Source organism: Lepidochelys olivacea, assembly GCF_965140295.1.
Source record: "Lepidochelys olivacea isolate rLepOli2 genome assembly, chromosome: 2".
NCBI classification, from domain to species: domain Eukaryota; kingdom Metazoa; phylum Chordata; order Testudines; family Cheloniidae; genus Lepidochelys; species Lepidochelys olivacea.
This window is the reverse complement of record NC_140412.1, coordinates 105,197,311-105,216,111: the sequence shown is the minus strand read 5'-3', so window position 1 is coordinate 105,216,111 and position 18,801 is coordinate 105,197,311. Positions and strand designations below refer to the sequence as shown.

The 18,801-nt window shown below is 41.2% G+C and overlaps 1 protein-coding gene across 1 annotated transcript in view; it reads right to left on the bottom strand.

Moving 5' to 3' along the window:
• Positions 1-17,260, bottom strand: part of CTDP1 (CTD phosphatase subunit 1) — a 172,754-nt gene extending 155,494 nt beyond the window's left edge. The window contains exons 1-4 of the mRNA XM_084618248.1: positions 16,850-17,260; positions 7,834-7,917; positions 2,576-2,669; positions 602-730 (exon numbers count right to left, since the gene is read on the bottom strand). Of these exons, the coding sequence (XP_084474374.1) occupies positions 602-730; positions 2,576-2,669; positions 7,834-7,917; positions 16,850-17,154 (612 nt within the window). The 5' untranslated portion in view covers positions 17,155-17,260. The remainder of the gene's footprint in view (positions 1-601; positions 731-2,575; positions 2,670-7,833; positions 7,918-16,849) is intronic.
• Positions 17,261-18,801: the final 1,541 nt, after the last annotated feature.

The following is an 18,801-nucleotide window of genomic DNA, read 5'->3' as shown; positions in this document are numbered from 1 at the left end:
GAAAAACCCATGGATTGGCAGACTCACACAGATGGACATGTAGCATCCAAGGTACTTTTAACTCATTTTCTTAGTTTTCAAGATGAAGATGCCCTACTAATTAAGACCCTAGAAGCTTAGACCAGATATATGGTAGGTTTAGTTAAACACAGTATGAGATGGGACAAAATTAACCTAATATGAATGGAAATTTTCATTTTATTTTTAATTAAAAGACAGTCTGTTCAGCTATTTTTTTTCTAGTGCTGTAACCTGAAAAGACACCCTGTATTAGCATGAAAACCAAGAATTAAAAATGACTAGCTTAGCTTTGTTGTACAAGCTGACAAACAGAAAGCACAGAACTATATAAATGATGGAAAGTAAATTAGTTACTTTAAAAATAATTTCATTTTAAACAATCAAGGTGTTTCATTAACTAATGACAAAAATTTTGAAATATGTTTCATAATCTTGTGCCCCTCATGTATTTTCACTCCTTGACTAGCTTTTCTCCTACATTTTAATGTACATTCTTACAGAACTGTCACTTCATTAGAACTGAACAGAAAACTTCTCAAGCCACAGTAATAGCAAGAAGATAATAGTAAATAATATTTACTTTATTAGACATCTGTTGGCAGTGCTGTTCTGTTGTATGGATTAACGTCTGGTCCAAATCTACCATCAGCACCAGCTTTCGGTTTCGGTGTAGTCGCTGCTGGTCTTCCCGCCCTAGTTGTTCAGCTTGCTATAATAAAGAGATTTACAGACTAAGCATAAACTGAGACAAGTCAATTAAATTTTAAATAAATCAAATTTATGACTCATCAGAAGCCCAAATGCTCAGTAACTTCAGAAGAGATTTTGCCACCCACCCACTTTACTTTCACTAGCTTTCCAGACATCTTTCAGTAAAAGGAACTGCATAATTTAGGTATAGAAACCTGTCAAACACTGCTGCTCTTATATTAAAAGCAACCAATCTACAACACATATCAAGGCACCAAAAATCATTAAAGGCCAAGATTTTCAAAAGTAACTCCTACTAGTTTTGATACACAACTTGCGATATGTTAGTAGAGCCTGATTTTCAGAAAGAGCTGAGCATATTAAAAAAAAATCAGGTGCCTCAAACTGTGCATCCAAAAACTGAAAATCACTTCTAATAACGCTCCCTTTGGAGCGTCCTGCGTCAACAGAATAAAGTATTCAAGTTGAAAATAAATTAACCTCCTACATTTCAGTGAATTCTTCTATCACTAACACCCCAGGCAGAGAGAAGTTGGTGTAACAGATGAAAATATACAAGTTGCAAACGACAAAAAGAACAAACAAACAAAGTCATATTTAGCTTGTCCTCCAAAACAGACAAAAAGTGCTAGAGGAAATAACTGAAGTTCGTCAAATGGAACAAATGGGAGATTTTAAAGATAATTTTAAGCTCTAAGAAGAGATTTAAAATCAATGGCTAGTAAGCAAATTTAACATTATGAAAAGCCGTATTTGAGTACATTTCTTTGAACTAAAGAGATCCATTTGTTTCTCTTATAAGTTTTAACATACTTACAAGTTGTTATAATTAAACACAAACTGGCCTTCTAATGTGAGTTATACTTATCTCCTTATTTAGGTCAGGTAGTTTACTGGAATAACTGGCTGGTGCCCAGCTATGTATGCAAGTAATTTACATAAGTCAACGTTTGAGTTTTTAAAAGGCACAAATGGGAGTTGGGTCCTAACCACCCTTTGTGCCTTTGAAGAGCTCGGCCAAAATTGGCATCTGTTTAGACTCTTGCATCTTCCCCCAAACTATTTGTTTATAAACTTTTAAAACTGAAAGAGGAGGAAAAAGAGAACAAAGTAGAGGAGAAGGACAGAATGAAGAAGAAGAAGAGTTAGTATAAAAGAAAAAAGCAAAGAAAGCTGGTGAAAAAAACAGGGACATAGGAGGGATTTTTTTTTTTATTATATTTAAAATAATCAACTCCTTTTCCCAAAAAGGCCAGTGAGACAGGAACATTCCTGTTTATTTTAACATCTTCACTGCTCAGTTTTATTGCAATATTTAGGCCTCACAAGCTTTTCAAATACAAAGTTTATGTCACAGATACTAAAATGTTATTGAGGACAACGGGTCATTTCTCTTTCCTTCCCTTGAAATGTGGAGAAACTGGGTTTCAGAAATATTTCAGCCTTTGGAATTTATTACAAGTGGTAAAAATAAGACTTTCACCAATTGCTTGTTTCTGAAAAGGCAGAAACACCTCATGGAAAGCAGAATATTTCAAAGCTGCCACCACCACAAGGGCATCATAGCTTTGCAGTAAGTAAAAATTAAAATACTGCAGAATCAGATGCAATTGCTAATGCATTTCTATAATCTATATCGGTACATGCTAACACTATTAGAAAAAACTAAATACATGTCTATAGTGCAGATTTGCAGATCTTAGTCATATTTACTGAAATCTCAGCTTCCGTCTCAAAGTGAGGCCAATCCAATATTTTATATTAAATGGGCACATCTCTTTGAGGAACCCCTGGCTAAATGAAATCTCAAACTGTGGAATAAAAGTAGTGTGATTCAACTTGCCTCAGAGCTAACCATCAGTTCTGGAACACTATGAACCATAGATACAGTTGCTGTGGATAATGGCACATTCTGTTTTCCATTCTTGCTTTGTAGCCTAATCAAACAGGGAAGAAAATCAAAAGTTTCAGTCAAGTACATTTCAGCTAACAATTTCCACCAATGAAAGTGGTTAATTATTAAAAACTGCAATGTCAAACCAGCTGTCAAAAATCATGATTTCGTTTTAATATATTGATTCAGTATGATGCACCCTTTTTCAGAGGATCATTATAGCACCGATTTCTGAACAAAACGGATGAGAGAACCCAAGAAGCTTGCTTATAATATCATACAAGTATGACTATTTGCTGTAACTTTTGTTACTAGAACTCTTAAGAAGACTAATTTATAGAATATAAAGATGGACATCAGGATTAAGTTATCTTTTATTAATTTTTACATCTGTTGCATTTGCTCAACATTTTAGAACGTTTTAGAACTACTGAATACAGATTTAAAAGGACATCATTAAAACAGTTTATTTAAATTTGAATGATTAACCTAGTGTTAACCAAAGGTATGAGATTAAATTTCTCCTCTTCTCCAAATTAGCTGTTTGAAGTTACTTAAAATGACTCACTCCCTGAAGCACACAATGTCTTGCAAGCACTTACTTGAGAATATGGGCAATGCTATTACATACCCATAGCAGCATGGCTGCATACTGATTTCTTTCTACAAAGAATGTAAAGAACTACTGTACATTCTTTGCTTCTCTCTACATTTACCTTCTACAGGACAGATTACAATGTGCAATTCTTCTCTGAAAACTCACCAAGGAGTGACACCACAAGGCAGCATATTGGTATCTTAACTTCTACATAAAATGGGTTCGTTTACAAGTAACTGCCAGCCTGGCAACCTCATCCTGAGATATCTACATCAAGTTCCTGTATTTCTGGTTCATGCCTCACTACCCACAAGAGATTCAGCAGACCAAATTTCACCCTGTCCTGTTTCAGAGTAGCAGCCGTGTTAGTCTGTATCCGCAAAAAGAAAAGGAGTACTTGCGGCACCTTAGAGACTAACAAATTTATCTGTGTTTTCAATCATGTTTCACAGGTGTCACTAAGGCCAGAATCTGGTACTGCAACTGGAGCCAGAATTAAGTTCACTCTTCTATGAGCATCTAGTCTTCTGTTAAGAACATAAAAGGAAAGAAAAAGGGTGGGGAGGAAATGTGTTTCACAAAAACAAACCTGTACATACACAGGAAGCAGACCTTTTAAGACTAGAACCCAATTTAAGGGATGATCCACAAAACAAGAGAAAACGACTACTTTCCCCCTCATTTTTTACACACTAAACTGATGTAAAGCAAGGGGTCTTTAGAACTACAGAAGACACAGCCAAGCTTAAGGTTTACAGCAGGGATCTCAAACTCAAATGACCACGAGGGCCACATGAGGATTAATACATTGGCCCGAGGGCCACATCACTGACGCCCCCGCCCCCACTTCACCCCTTTCGTGAGGCCCCACCCTGCCCCACCTCTTTCCCGCCCCCATTCCAACCCCTTCCCCAAAGTCCCCACCCCAACTCTGCCTCTCTTTCCTCTGCCCCTATTCCAACCCCTTCCCCAAATCCCTACCCCGGCCCTGACTCTTCTCCGCCTCCTCCCCTGAGTGCACAGCTCCCTGCTTCTCTCCCTCCCTCCTGGAATGCTCTAAGTGCTGCCAAACAGCTGTTTGGTGGCAGGAAGCGCCTGGAGGTAGGCAGAGGAACAGGGACGCAGTGTGCTTGGGAAGGGGGGAGCGGGGCGGCGGGTAAGGAGAGTTTGGTGGCCACAGGAAATAACTTGGGGGGGGGGCAGGGGGAGGCGCGGGGAGCTTGGCGAGCCACAGCAAATAACTCTGCAGGCTGCCAGCATATTTGAGACCCCTGGTCTACAGCGTCTGTGCAAGCTTCTCCATACAGCTCATGTAATCCCATTGCATCATGACATACAGCACCACCCAATATTCTACTAGTGGGTACATTATGAAAGAATTATGCAAATGTTACATAATGGAAACAATAGTCTGAAAAAAAAAAAAACCTGCTTGACCCATTTCATTGAGTCAAGTAGTATTTGAAAATACTATCATTTCCCAAAATCAAACGCAAGTTCATTATCTAGTCCCTTCACCCAATCTATAAAATGCATTTCACCCTGTCTCTCCTTCCTCATTTCTTTGGTTCATATTCCAGTGTGCCTCCAATAGTTTATTCAAACAGATATCTAGTCTCTTTTCTAAAAATACATTAAAACTCATTTTAGGTTATTTATTGCACAAAAACATGAATTTAACAAAGAGACGTGTATCATTGATTGAGACACTTAACAAGGTACCGCTACATGCTGGCTGTGAACCCATTTTTCAAATCAGAAAGAGTGGTGAGTCTTTAAAGTTGCGTCTAGTGTAATTCCGACAAGCGTAATACAAAGTTTTCCCTGCTGTATTGTCATTTATCTCTCCCAAGTTCAACCAAACCCAGAAAGCATTTTGAACAAAATAAACTGATAATGTATTTTCAAAGCGGTCCAATACTTTATTGGGAATACAGGTGACTGTCAAGGTACCTTCCCCACTCTGAACTCTAGGGTACAAATGTAGGGACCTGCATGAAAGACCCCCTAAGCTTATTCTTATCAGCTTAGGTTAAAACTTCCTCAAGGTACAAACTTTTACCTTTTGTCCTTGGACCTTATGCTCCCACCACCAAGCGTGTTAAACAAAGCACAGGGAAAGAGCCCACTTGGAGACGTCTTCCCTCCAAAATATCCCCCCAAAGCCCTACACCCCCTTTCCTGGGGAACGCTTGATAAAAATCCTCACCAATTTGCATAGGTGAACACAGACCCAAACCCTTGGATCTTAAGAATAATGAAAAAGCAATCAGGTTCTTAAAAGAGAATTTTAATGAAAGAAAAAGTAAAAGAAAACCTCTGTAAAATCAGGAAGGGAAATACCTTACAGGGTAATCAGATTCAAAACAGAGAATCCCTCTAGGCAAAACCTTAAGTTACAAAAAGACACAAAAACAGGAATATACATTCCATTCAGCACAACTTATTTTATCAGCCATTTAAACAAAACAGAATCTAATGCATATCTAATTAGATTGCTTACTAACTCTTTACAGGAGTTATGACTGGCATTCCTGCTCTGGTCCCAGCAAAAGCATCACACAGACAGACAGACCCTTTGTTCCCGTCAGCTTTGAAAGTAACTTGTCTCCTCATTGGTCATTCTGGTCAGGTGCCAGCAAGGTTATCCTAGCTTCTTAACCTTTATAGTTGAAAGAGTTTTGCCTCTGGCCAGGAGGGATTTTATAGTTCTGTATACAGAAAGGTGGTTACCCTTCCCTTTATATTTAGGACAGTGACATTCACTATATAATCAGACTAGGTTAATCTGGAAAATATTAAAATTATTATATAGGGAGCTAAGGAAAATTATAGTAGCAGTGATGCTATAATTAGGATGGCACTCTCATTCTAAGAACCAGAAACAGGTAGATTTAATACTTGCATTACAATACAGCCGTATGTGTTATTTTCCTATTTTATTAGATGCCTAATTTCTTTTACCAAATTAGTTATTTGTCTTACAAGATTAATATTTACCTGCTTTAATTCATTAAAATTATACTACTACTACCTGGACTAAACATTTCAGTGTGTGGGATCATGAAGAGAGACTTCTGAGCAACGACTGAACCAAGTTATCAGATTTAATGTCTCCACAACTTCGCTCAGGATTGCATCGTTTCTCACATAGGACCACTTATTGTAAGTATATGCGGTCAACAACCAGAAGATAACCAGCTGTTAGTGTGAACTATCAAGGAAGCAAATTAATTTCTGCACTAGACAAAGAACAAGTTCCCCTTTATTCACATCTTTTTGAAATAGAGAACACTAACTAGATCTCTGCAGTGTCAAATTTGTTACACAGAACAGAAATTCAAACTTCAGTATTCTAGCCATTTATACTGGCTCATAGTTTTAATTGAATTTATACCCTCATTATTGTGGGTTATTAGATTAAGGATTCTTTTGTGTACAGTAGATCTCAAAGCAGTTCCTTTCAAATCAAGCGATATCTTTTGATAATTAACACACTGCATTAATACCCTTCTATAAAAAGGCACTTTATCGACTGCATTAGTCATGAGTAAGGCGACGAGTCAGTCACAGAGATCACAGATTCAGTGATTTTGTGAGACCTCTGCGACTTCTTCAAAATTCCACTAATTCAGTTCCCACCATCTGGGGCTGAAGCCCAAGCCCCGCCACCTGTAACTTAGCCTCATGGGGCCCCCTGGGGCATGGAGCTCCAGGCAATTGCCCTGCTTGCTAATCCCAGTGCCAACCCTGTGTACATTGCCGTGATTTTATTGTTTATTGCCCACATTCTGTCTGTGACTTTTATTAAAATTCCCTGTGCCAAAATCTTAGCCTTAGTCATGAAACTCAGCAAGAACAGAATTGCTTCCATGCCATGCACTTTGACAGATCCAAAGAGCAATTGGGACTCTGCAGTGCAGGGTAGCAGGTGCCACACAACCAGTTAATTTGCAGTATTCTAGTGTGCTGCATAGATTTACACCTCAGCTTGTCAGGCATTAACTAGACTATCTAAATAATCCCTAAATTAATTAACAACCTTTGCAGTCATATAATCTCTTCTAAGTTACAGCTGAACTAAATATACACTATTTTACTGTACTTATTTGGGTTTTGTGACTAGTTACATGTGAACCTAAAGGGAAGAAAAAAGTTATTAATTTAACAAGTTGCTCTACGCTGACAGATGTACACCTCAAGTAGTACAAATATCAATTCAGGATGAAATCATGTTTATATAGTGCTTTAAATACTGTAGTGAACTCAGCTTTCTGAAATATTGGCATGAACTTGCTGATCTCTACTCTATCAGTACAGTGATATCTAGGAAGGCTTATGTGTACCAGTTTCTCTTCCTGTCCCTGTCAACTTGTCTCTTATGAAATATTTTGAGCGCAATTACATAGATTTCTCCATCAATAGCTGATACAATACTTTCAGATTCCAAGTTATTCTTATACCCTTAATTCACAGCTGCTAGTAGCAGCTAAGGTCCACCGCTTTAGAAGGGACATGGAGAGAAGAGAATCTAAGATCAACACCATTAAAAAAAATAAATCTTAATTTTCTGCCAGTGTAAATAGAAAAAAGCCTAAATAATACTTACTGAGTCAAGTCTTGGCCACATTCTGCGCACAAACCTTTCATAACAACAGGATGGCTACATCCTTCCAGTCTCACCAAAATGCCTCTGAAAAACAACAAAACAAAACACCTTGAATTCTTTAACAAATGCTGATTTATTAAACATTTAAATTAATAGCAATTCACCAATATCCAAAAACCGATCGAGTTTGAAGTATACATTTCAATCATGATTCAAAATTGCTTTAAATGGCCCATTCAATAAGAGATATGTACTTTGGGGCTCAAAGGTTTAAGAAGAGAACAGTTCATTATTACTGACTGAATTAATTGAATTAACCTTTTTAAAAAACACCCAAATATGCAATGGTGTCGGTTTAGATCCAGGACAGAGACTATGAATACAGTATATTAACCAAAGATTTGGGCAAATAGCTCTCCTCAAATTACACTTATATACAACTTGCTACTTGCACACTGCATCCCACTAATCGTGAGAGAAAGGGGTACTGATTAAGTTTGGATTTAATCTTTGGTTAATTACTTTCTTGTTTGGGGGTTAGGAATATCTACTGGTCCAATCTTTTTATGTGACTATTTTCCTTTATGACACAAGGGCCTAAGGTCTCTGATAGGCACGTTGTGTGCGTATTGTAAGTTAAAATGAAATACACACAGCATCATTTAGCTTCTTAGGCAACAGGTCAAAAAGCACAAATGTAAAAATTAAAACTTGAAATGGAGAGACCTTAGCTCACTTCTGAGACCAAACCTTGTCTACAACACAGGAAGCCTGCATTCACAGCAGGCAGACTCAACTGTGATGCAACCAAACCACTTCATTATTCAAATCCAACTCTCAAGCTTCAAAACAGTTTTAAAATATAATGATTTGAGATGAAATACAAGAGACTTTTGGATTTCATCAACAGTCTCTGAGGAGCTAAATCAGAGAGCAGAAAGCACTGTACCTATTAAGAACTTAAGACAAAATATAACTAAGCCCCAAAACCTGCTCATGACAGTGGGCCCCCCAATGTATATCCTGAACATTTTAGGATAGAATACAAAAAGAAATTAACTAGCTGAAAAAGAAATATGGCAGCCCTTTTAACCCTGTGCTTTTCCCAGTACATAATTTGGCTCTGATAAATTCTCTTTGGCTTGAAACCTGTGGCATAATAAGCCAGCATCTGCTCAAAGCTCAAACTCTCGTGCTCAAATCTTCTCTCAGTGAAGAGTGCAGACGTTATGGGTTGTAGAATTCCAACAAGAAATTAGTTTTTAAAAAGACACCTACAGATGTTTACTTCCAGCATAGTCACATTTTTCATAGAGATGGGGAAGAAAACCGCAGTGTTCACAGAATTTGAGGATAATATTGCAGATTCCAGTATGCTAATGTTGAGACTTTTTTCCTCCTTTTGGAAAAGCAGGATCCTACTTCTAACTTTAATTTCAGTCCATTTAACTTTTGTTTTTGTTGACAATTTCCAGTCTTCCCAATTGATGTGTAACGCTCCAGCAATTACGTGATTTTCAAGCTTTGTGCACAGATTCACTGCCAGCTTCACTTTTATACCAAGTCAGTCTCAGTAGACTATCATGAAAACAAAAACAACACTGCAGACAATAACCACCCCTAAAAGGGAAGGATCATCATAGCTTCCCATCGGGAAAGCAAAGAAGAGATGGAAACATTAAAAATTTAAGGACACTCTCCATAAACTTGTGCAATATGTCATGAACCATGGTCATATTTTTACATCAAAGTGTATATTCCTGAACACCACCAAAAAGAAAAAAAGTCACACTGGCCCTCAAGACAACCCACTCATCCAGGGCAAGTAAGACGCTTTCATGGATAGGTCCCAGCAGTTTCAGCAGAATTTAAATTTGCATTTATAGCCTTTATGGACGCAAAAATAACTTTATAAATATGAAAGTAAGCAGTGCTATTCTACTACATCTGCAGACAGACAACTCTCCAATACCCCTGCACATTGCTTTGCCAAGTTGCACCAGAGTGAAAACTGACTAGGCTTCACTGGTACTATCCAGAATCTCATTGACTTGATTCTTGCCAGTTACGCTGCTGCCAATTTCACTCTGGGACTCCTTCGCAAAGTTATAAGCAGCAGAAAAGGTACAGAATGGATCTATTCACTATGGAGGGTAAAACAAAACACCACAACAAAAGGATGGGGGAAGTAGTAGAACATGGAAGACTCTCCACTTACAGCATCCTGCTAAGAATCCCAGCAACTGCTCCAATTTCAGTCACAAGTGTGGGGTTGGTTTCTCACCCTAGGCATTACCTCTTAGACAGTCTCCACCATCTTTCATATCTATTTATGGCTGCTAGGTTTAGCCCTCTAACAAATGCCTGACAAAAGAGTGTCCAAGCCTTATGCAATGGTGGAGAAGACTAAATTGATGAGATACATGGAGAGAGATGTGAAATGTGTACATATAAATTGGGGGAGAGGAGAGAAAATACAGGGGAAAAGATAGGGGAAACCCTGTAGAAAAATGGAGAGTGCACAATAAGGGAAGAGAGAAGGAAGATAGGAGACATTGGGGGGAACAAACAGGAAAATATACATTGTGAACTATTATTGGAAAGAAAAAAAGTAGAGTGAAGTCAAAGGAGGAAAGAAAGTTGGAGAGATGTAGTACGTCGTGCCTTCTTCACTGACTGAATACTGCAAAAAAGCATATGAATAAACCAAACGTATCTATCACTGCTATAGCGGGCCAAATATTTGACACATGCAAGTGAACTGTACCAAACAATATAGTAGGAAAATATTTTTATATGACTAGCTGTAGCTACCTACAAGATTTATTAAAATATTATTAAAATCTAATCACGTTAAAATAAGCTATAGTACACAACAGTACACAGACATAGGATTCCTTTAAAATGTAGAATATGTATCTCTGAGGGAGCGAGAGCAAAGATTTTTTTTCTGTAGCTAGCAGACTAAGTCCTGAGGTTAACGGGAGTCAGGTCATTTCCCCCACCCCAATTCCTGCTCTCCCTTCAGTTTTCTTAAAGTCAAATTATAGATGAAATAAAAATCCAAACAGCAACACCTTACACTGTAAGATTTTTAGCAACTGATATTTTTTCCGCTTTGATCAAAAATCAGTTGCCTCTTAAATGTCTTTTTCACTGGAATCCTAAAAACATTTCAGCAACAGAGAATGCTCCGACTAAGATATACCATAAAATGTATCACATAATAAATAGAGCCAGATATTAAGATAAAGCAGGCAAGCATCTTGGAATTCTGAGGTAGTAATTCCATTAAGAGGTTTTGCCAACATGAATAATGAAAGCGAACTCAAATGGTCTGTGTAGGTATCAGGACCCAGAGATGGAATAACAGCTTCACATTATAAAGATTGCTTTGGTTTTTTTTGTTTATGTAATCTTACATAAAACACTATTCCAGTACAATGCCCGACATACCCTTTAACACTAACCTCAGTGGAAACAGCTGGTATTAAAAAGTTCATTGCCACTTAAAAAAAGAAAGAAACAAATATACACCCTAAAAATACACAGAGCACAGGCCAGCAATTCTTTGGCATGTTCTTCATTGTTGCTGCCATGGTAGTTGGTGAGAATTCTTTGATGTTAACACAATTGCTGCTGCCACCCCTGCCATTTACAGTCCTCAGCTCCTTGATCTCTCTGGTAGATTATTTTTATTTACAGGTGCACCCTCACCTCCATGTGACATTTTAATCATAGCTCAATGTTAAACAGGGAAATTGCCAACCTCTTAAGACCCCTAATGTACCTTCCTTAAAGGGACAGTCACAATAAAGATGTCGTTACTTGTTTTGTTATTAACCATGCCTAAAGGGAATTATTAAAATGGAAATAATTCTAAAAAAATATAAATCGGTTTATACTGCGTACTGTTTGTATTTCTGTTACCACCCAGGTAGAGAGAATAGTCAATTTAACTTTTAAGCTATCATGAACTAGCTCAATGGTATGTGTTTGAGTTGTAAACAACAACATTTCCATACAGTGGTTTTGAATACAAATTTTATAAACTGTTTTCACCAGTACTTTCAGAAACAAAGTTTAGAAACATTTCTGTACATCTTGGGTTTTTAACAAAAGAAGCTGGAAGCAACATCTGACCCAACTGCACCAAACTGAAAGGCCAACAAATCCCTTCCAACATCCCAAGAGATCAGTGTATACACATGTAATTTTTCTATATAGGTACTAATATGCCCCCCCTTTAACTGTAGTATCTTTAATATATTTATCCTTACAAAACTCCTGTGAGATAGGGAAGTGCTATCATCACATTTTACAGTCTGGAATAGAATAGGAAACTGAATCTGTTTCTCCCAAGTCCCAGAATAGAGCCATAATCACTGGACCATCCTCCATCTCTATTACAGGATGTCAATTTTCTCTTATAGTTATTCCTAAAATACTAAGTTAACAGTGACCTACAAATAAATGTACTAACTCAATATTCAAAACTCAAGATGACGACAACTGGCCCCAAACCAATATTACAACACCAAGCGCAGCTTATATGGCAGCTACAGTAGAATATTATGAGATTAGAAGTCAACCAGCGTATTTCTTTTCTGAAGGGTCTAATGCAAACATCTGCTAATTCCAATCAAGAGGATAAGCATTAATTGAATCCAACACAATTTGTGCACAACTTTTGTGCATGCACCAACATCAAAATGTTTATACTTACTGGAAACTAAGTCTAACATAAATCCACACTCCACTAGTTTTTAATATGTGCAAGCAGTCTGAAAATTATGTTGTCTCAAGTCACATAAGATTACGTATGTTAATTTAACTATGATTTAGAAATGAGAAAGACAAATATAAGCCTTGCACTGACACAGCATGGTAAAGATGTCCTTGTTTTTGGTTAAGGTACATAACTGTATCATAGAATCATAGAATATCAGGGTTGGAAGGGACCTCAGGAGGCCATCTAGTCCAACCCCCTGCTCAAAGCAGGGCCAATCCCCAATTAAATCACCCCAGCCAGGGCTTTGTCAAGCCTGACCATAAAACTTCTAAGGAAGGAGATTCTACCACCTCCCTAGGTAACTCATTCCAGTGTTTCACCACCCTCCTAGTGAAAAAGTTTTTCCTAATATCCAACCTAAACCTTCCCCACTGCAACTTGAGACCATTACTCCTTGTCCTGTCCTCTTCTACCACTGAGAATAGTCTAGAACCATCCTCTTTGGAACCACCTCTCAGGTAGTTGAAAGCAGCTATCAAATCCCCCCTCATTCTTCTCTTCTGCAGACTAAACAATCCCAGTTCCCTCAGCCTCTCCTCATAACTCATGTGTTCCAGACCCCTAATCATTTTTGTTGCCCTTCGCTGGACTCTCTCCAATTTATCCACATCCTTCTTGTGGTGTGAGGCCCAAAACTGGACACAGTACTCCAGGTGAGGCCTCACCAATGTCGAATAGAGGGGGACGATCACGTCCCTCGATCTGCTCGCTGATCCCCTACTTATACATCCCAAAATGCCATTGGCCTTCTTAGCAAGAAGGGCACACTGCTGACTCATATCCAGCTTCTCGTCCACTGTCACCCCTAGGTCCTTTTCCGCAGAACTGCCGCCTCGCCATTCGGTCCCTAGTCTGTAGCGGTGCATTGGGTTCTTCCGTCCTAAGTGCAGGACCCTGCACTTATCGTTATTGAACCTCAACAGATTTCTTTTGGCCCAATCCTCCAATTTGTCTAGATCCCTCTGTATCCTATCCCTGCCCTCCAGCGTATCTACCACTCTTCCTAGTTTAGTATCATCTGCAAATTTGCTGAGAGTGCAATCCACACCATCCTCCAGATCATTTATGAAGATATTGAACAAAACCAGCCCCAGGACCGAGTCCTGGGGCACTCCACTTGACACCGGCTGCCAACTAGACATGGAGCCATTGATCACTACCCATTGAGCCCGACAATCTAGCCAACTTTCTACCCATCTTATAGTGCATTCATCCAGTCCACATTTCTTTAACTTGCTGACAAGAATACTGTGGGAGACCGTGTCAAAAGCTTTGCTAAAGTCAAGAAACAATACATCCACTGCTTTCCCTTCATCCACAGAACCAGTAATCTCATCATAGAAGGCGATTAGATTAGTCAGGCATGATCTTCCCTTGGTGAATCCATGCTGACTGTTCCTGATCACTTTCCTCTCATGTAAGTGCTTCAGGATTGATTCCTTGAGGACCTGCTCCATGATTTTTCCAGGGACTGAGGTGAGGCTGACTGGCCTGTAGTTCCCTGGATCCTCCTTCTTCCCTTCTTTAAAGATTGGCACTACATTAGCCTTTTTCCAGTCATCTGGGACTTCCCCCGTTCGCCACGAGTTTTCACAGATAATGGCCAATGGCTCTGCAATCACAGCCGCCAATTCCTTCAGCACTCTCTGATGCAACTCGTCCGGCCCCATGGATTGTGCACGTCCAGCTTTTCTAAATAGTCCCTAACCACCTCCTTCTCCACAGAGGGCTGGCCATCTACTCCCCATGCTGTGATGCCCAGCGCAGCAGTCTGGGAGCTGACCTTGTTTGTGAAGACAGAGGCAAAAAAAGCATTGAGTACATTAGCTTTTTCCACATCCTCTGTCACTAGGTTGCCTCCCGCATTCAGTAAGGGGCCCACACCGTATCTCTCCCACACAATCTAGTATCTCGCCCACACCATCTAAATACCAAATTTATTGTTTCAGAGTTTTAGTCCTCATACGCTCTGTATCCTTCCCACCACAAAGCCCTTGGATAACTTTAGCAGAACCTTCTGGCATACTCTTGTTCCAGATTTTAGTATCGACAAAACATATAATGTTTTTAAAATATACTTTGCCTCATACTGAGGCAGCACTTGTAGAAACCTGTAGTTCTATTCCCCCCACACACACTCAGTTCTACCACAAGAATAAAAATGACTAAAAGAAAGTGCTCTCCATGGGAAGAAGAACTCAATGGTCTTTTATATTATTATTTCTATTACTGACTGATAAAAATAATTTTGTTTATATATGCTTTGATACTAGTAACTTGGATCCAAAGTTACATAGATATTCTGTATATGCCATTTATTTTCCATAAAGAAAATTTAGGCCTGGTTGCATCCACCTAAATATCAAAAGACCTGCAATAAAAGAAAATAACTTGCCATCGTAAAACAAAGGAAGTAGAAGGTTTCAATGGTTTCCTGTTGAGAAAGACCTGTTTGAAGAGTAGGGTAGCAAGCCATTAGCCCAATTTCACCCAGAGAGCTGAAACATGCTATTCATAGCTGGGAATGCAAAGACTAACTATTTAACATTTTTAACAAGTCAGAAGTCAAATCAATAGTTTGTATGAACACTGTTAAACAATGGGAAATATTTGTCATTTAATATCTCTCAATGTTGAGAGCTGGGTCACTAAAATGTTTTAATACCTAGAGTTGGTATACAAATATTTTAGTGTTTATAGCAACTATGTTGTAGTTTTTAAACAAGAGTTCTTCTATTACTGCAAACTGATCTCCAGATTAAACTTACAACTTTAACAGAAAAATGTTAGATTCCTTCACTATTTGATCTTCACTCCTGCAACGTACAAAAACAAACAGGAAACTACTGCTTCAAAAATACATTAAAAACTGCATGCACCTATTTGCACAGATCTGTGTTGAAAGCACTACTGTATTAACACTAAATGATAATCCACGTACAATGTTTCAGTGGTGTTCTAGAGCATATGCAGAGGGTGTATTTGTCTGTCTTCAATCTCCAGACACTGGACTATGTTATCCCTTTCTCTGCTAGACATACCATCAGTATAATTCTTTATAGGCTTTTTCTGTCACACTCATCGTCATAGGATCTGAACAGGTCACAAATATGAAATAGTTTAGCCACACAATAACCCTGTGAGGCATAGAAATATTGTTGTCCCATATTACAGATGAGGAATTTGAGGCAAAGAGAGAGGAAACATCATTATGAAAGCTATTTCTATAACTCACCTTGCCTTCTCTTTAACATAGATGTCAGCAGTATCAAGGGCTAGCCTAGTGCACTCCTAAAATTTAGGATTACCTAGCTACATCACTCAGGACTGTGAAAGTTTTCTGCTGGGAAGAATTTTTGCCTAGACCAAGCTAACATCTCTCCTAAGTTGCACTTACTACAGTGACCAAAAAATCCCTTCTATTGCTGTAAGTGTCCACATTTCAGTGGTATAGCAGCAGACACGCTAAACTCAGTCTTCCTGGTTATAGAACTTTTTCCAAGTAAGATGTATGCTGTCAGTTTAAATTAAAATTTTCTGGTGTTTCAAAGTTACTTAAACTTTTACACTGGTGTGAACTACAGATTAATAACTTATGTCAGTTCGGTGGGGGCGTTTTAGAATTCGGGGTTGGGAGCCCCAGTCCCGTAAGCGAGGGGATATGACCAGCAGCAGATGGAAGAAGCCCGGTGTAACTGGTGATCGTTGTGTTGTTTTATCCGCAGGAAAGGGAGCGCAAAGCACACAGCGGACACTCAGCAGAGGAAACAGAAAACCAAGTTCTCTGAAGCTGAACTGGTCCGAAACCGTAATTTCAGCTGAACAACTCCCACCCCTACGACAGCGCATCTGCGCCTCGAGCTAGTCGCTCGGGGGAGCTGAGGGGCCGCACCGCCACGGGGACGCTCCGCCAGCGGCAGCCACGAAGTTTCCACACACAGGAGACTGGGGGTGGGGGGCCGGCGGAGACGCGCATGGTTTCGAGAGACCCCGCGAGTCGCCCAGCCCAGCCCGCCGCCTCCAAGGCCCCCTTTCGCCGAAGCGCTGCCCGAGCCCCGGGGCTGCGGCCCGGCGGGGGCGGTCACGGCAGGCTCAGTCGGGCCTGAGCGATGCTGCGGCCGGCACCGGCTCTGCGAGCCCGCGGCGGCCGCATCCCCGCCTCCCGCCCGCCTCCCTCGGCCCGCGGCGCAGTCAAGCCGGCCGCGCTTCCCGTCGCCCCCTTACCCGGGCGCGATGACCTGTCCGGGCCGCGCGCAGAGCTCGCGCACCACGCCGGGCCGCTCCGCCTTCACTCGGCGCTCGGCGGCCGCTCGCGGGGGCCGGGCGCCGGGGCCCTGGGCCGGGGGGGTGGCGGCGCGGCCGGGCGGCGGGAGGGGCGCGCACAACGCCAGCAGCGACCCGATCTTCACCGCTGCTCCCGCGGACACCTTCCACTCCAGCAACCGCAGCGCTCGCGGGCCCGGCACCCGGATCTCGGTCACCGCCGCCCCAGGGCCCTCGGCGGCCCCTGCTCCTTCCGTCTGCTCCATGGCTCCGGCGGCGGCTTGTCCCGGCCCCAGGCCGCCAAGGAGAAGGTCGCTATGGCAACACTCGCGCCACTGACTCAATAAGGGGCTCGAACGCGGAGCTGTTAGTCTCCCGCCCCCCCGCCCCTTAAAAAAAAAAAAATCCAAACAGTCACGAGCGGCGCCGACTGGGCGCGAGGTCACGGCCCCGATACGCACGCGCAGGGCACTCTACACAAGCGCCCGTCCAGATTTAAAGGGACAGTAACGCGGAACTCGCTTCCCGGAGCCAGCGAGGGAAAGACTCACGCACATTGACTCTTCCCGCTCTAGGAAAGGAAAGTGACAGCCACGCCCCTCCGGCCCACACTTCCGGCACCACGTGCTGACCTCACAATCAACAGCGAGCGCGTACTTACCGCCCAGAACTCAATAGGTGCTCCACACACTCAGGAACCCGCCTGAATCCCGGCATGCAACGCGGCACACAAGAACTACTCTTCCCGGCAGGCAAAGCTCCATATTGACCTTCCCAGCACCTAAGGAACTACCACTCCCAAAATGCATTGCTCCCATTTGCCCCCCGCGCGCTTCCCCCTCGTACTAACTTGCTAGGGTGAGCCTCAGCGTGGGCCCGCAAGGGAAGTCGCGCTGCATGCTGGGCTCTGTAGTCTGCAGCGCGGAGGAGCGGCCTAGGGGTGCTCCGTCTGCGCTGTTTTGGCTACAGGGCACAGTGGGAGGCTAAGAGGCTCGCAGGGATGAACGAAAAAAGAACAGGAGGACTCCTGGCACCTTAGAGACTAACCAATTTATTTGAGCATAAGCTGTCGTGAGCTACAGCTCACTTCATCGGATGCATTCAGTGGAAAATACAGTGAGGAGATGTATATACACACAGAACATGAAAAAATGGGTGTTATCATGCACACTGTAAGGAGAGTGATCTCTTAAGATGCGTTATTACCAGCAGGAAAGTGGGGGGGAGAAGAAAACCTTTTGTAGTGATAATCAAGGTGGGCCATTTCCAGCAGTTAACAAGAACGTTGGGGGGAGGTCTAAGGGGGAATAAACATGGGGAAATAGTTTTACTTGGTGTAATGACTCAACCACTCCCAGTCTCTATTCAAGCCTAAGTTAATTGTATCCAATTTGGATGAACGAGCCTCCCCTGTGTTGCTGGCACCCAGTGCCAGAGGCGAACAACAGCAGGGGTTTGTTACCCGGTATGCATCACCCAATAATTACAACGGGGTGGAGAAGCAGAAAAGTTTATTTGCAGCTGCAAACAAGGTACAGGGAGAATAGAATCTTAAGTCCTGCACACAAAGCAGGAAGTTACACAGGCTTTTATACATTTTTTTTTAGCATACTTATTTAATAGCAAGCTGCCCTCAGTATTTATATAGCCAGCCAATTCAGTTACCAGCTAGTTTTCTTGTTTTTTGTACCATTTGTTAAACCATACATAAAGCTGTTTTATTTAGTATTGTTCTTTTATATTTGCCCTGTTTGGCCTTGTTTAGTTTTAGGCAGTTTGACTCTGCAACATATTGTTGCAGATCCTTAGCGTAACTGCTGCGCGTGCCTTCAGGCGGGGGGGGGGGGAAGGACACTTGGGCCTAGTGTGAGGGGGCTTTATCGACACTTTTGGTTTTTTATTCCCTTGAGCTA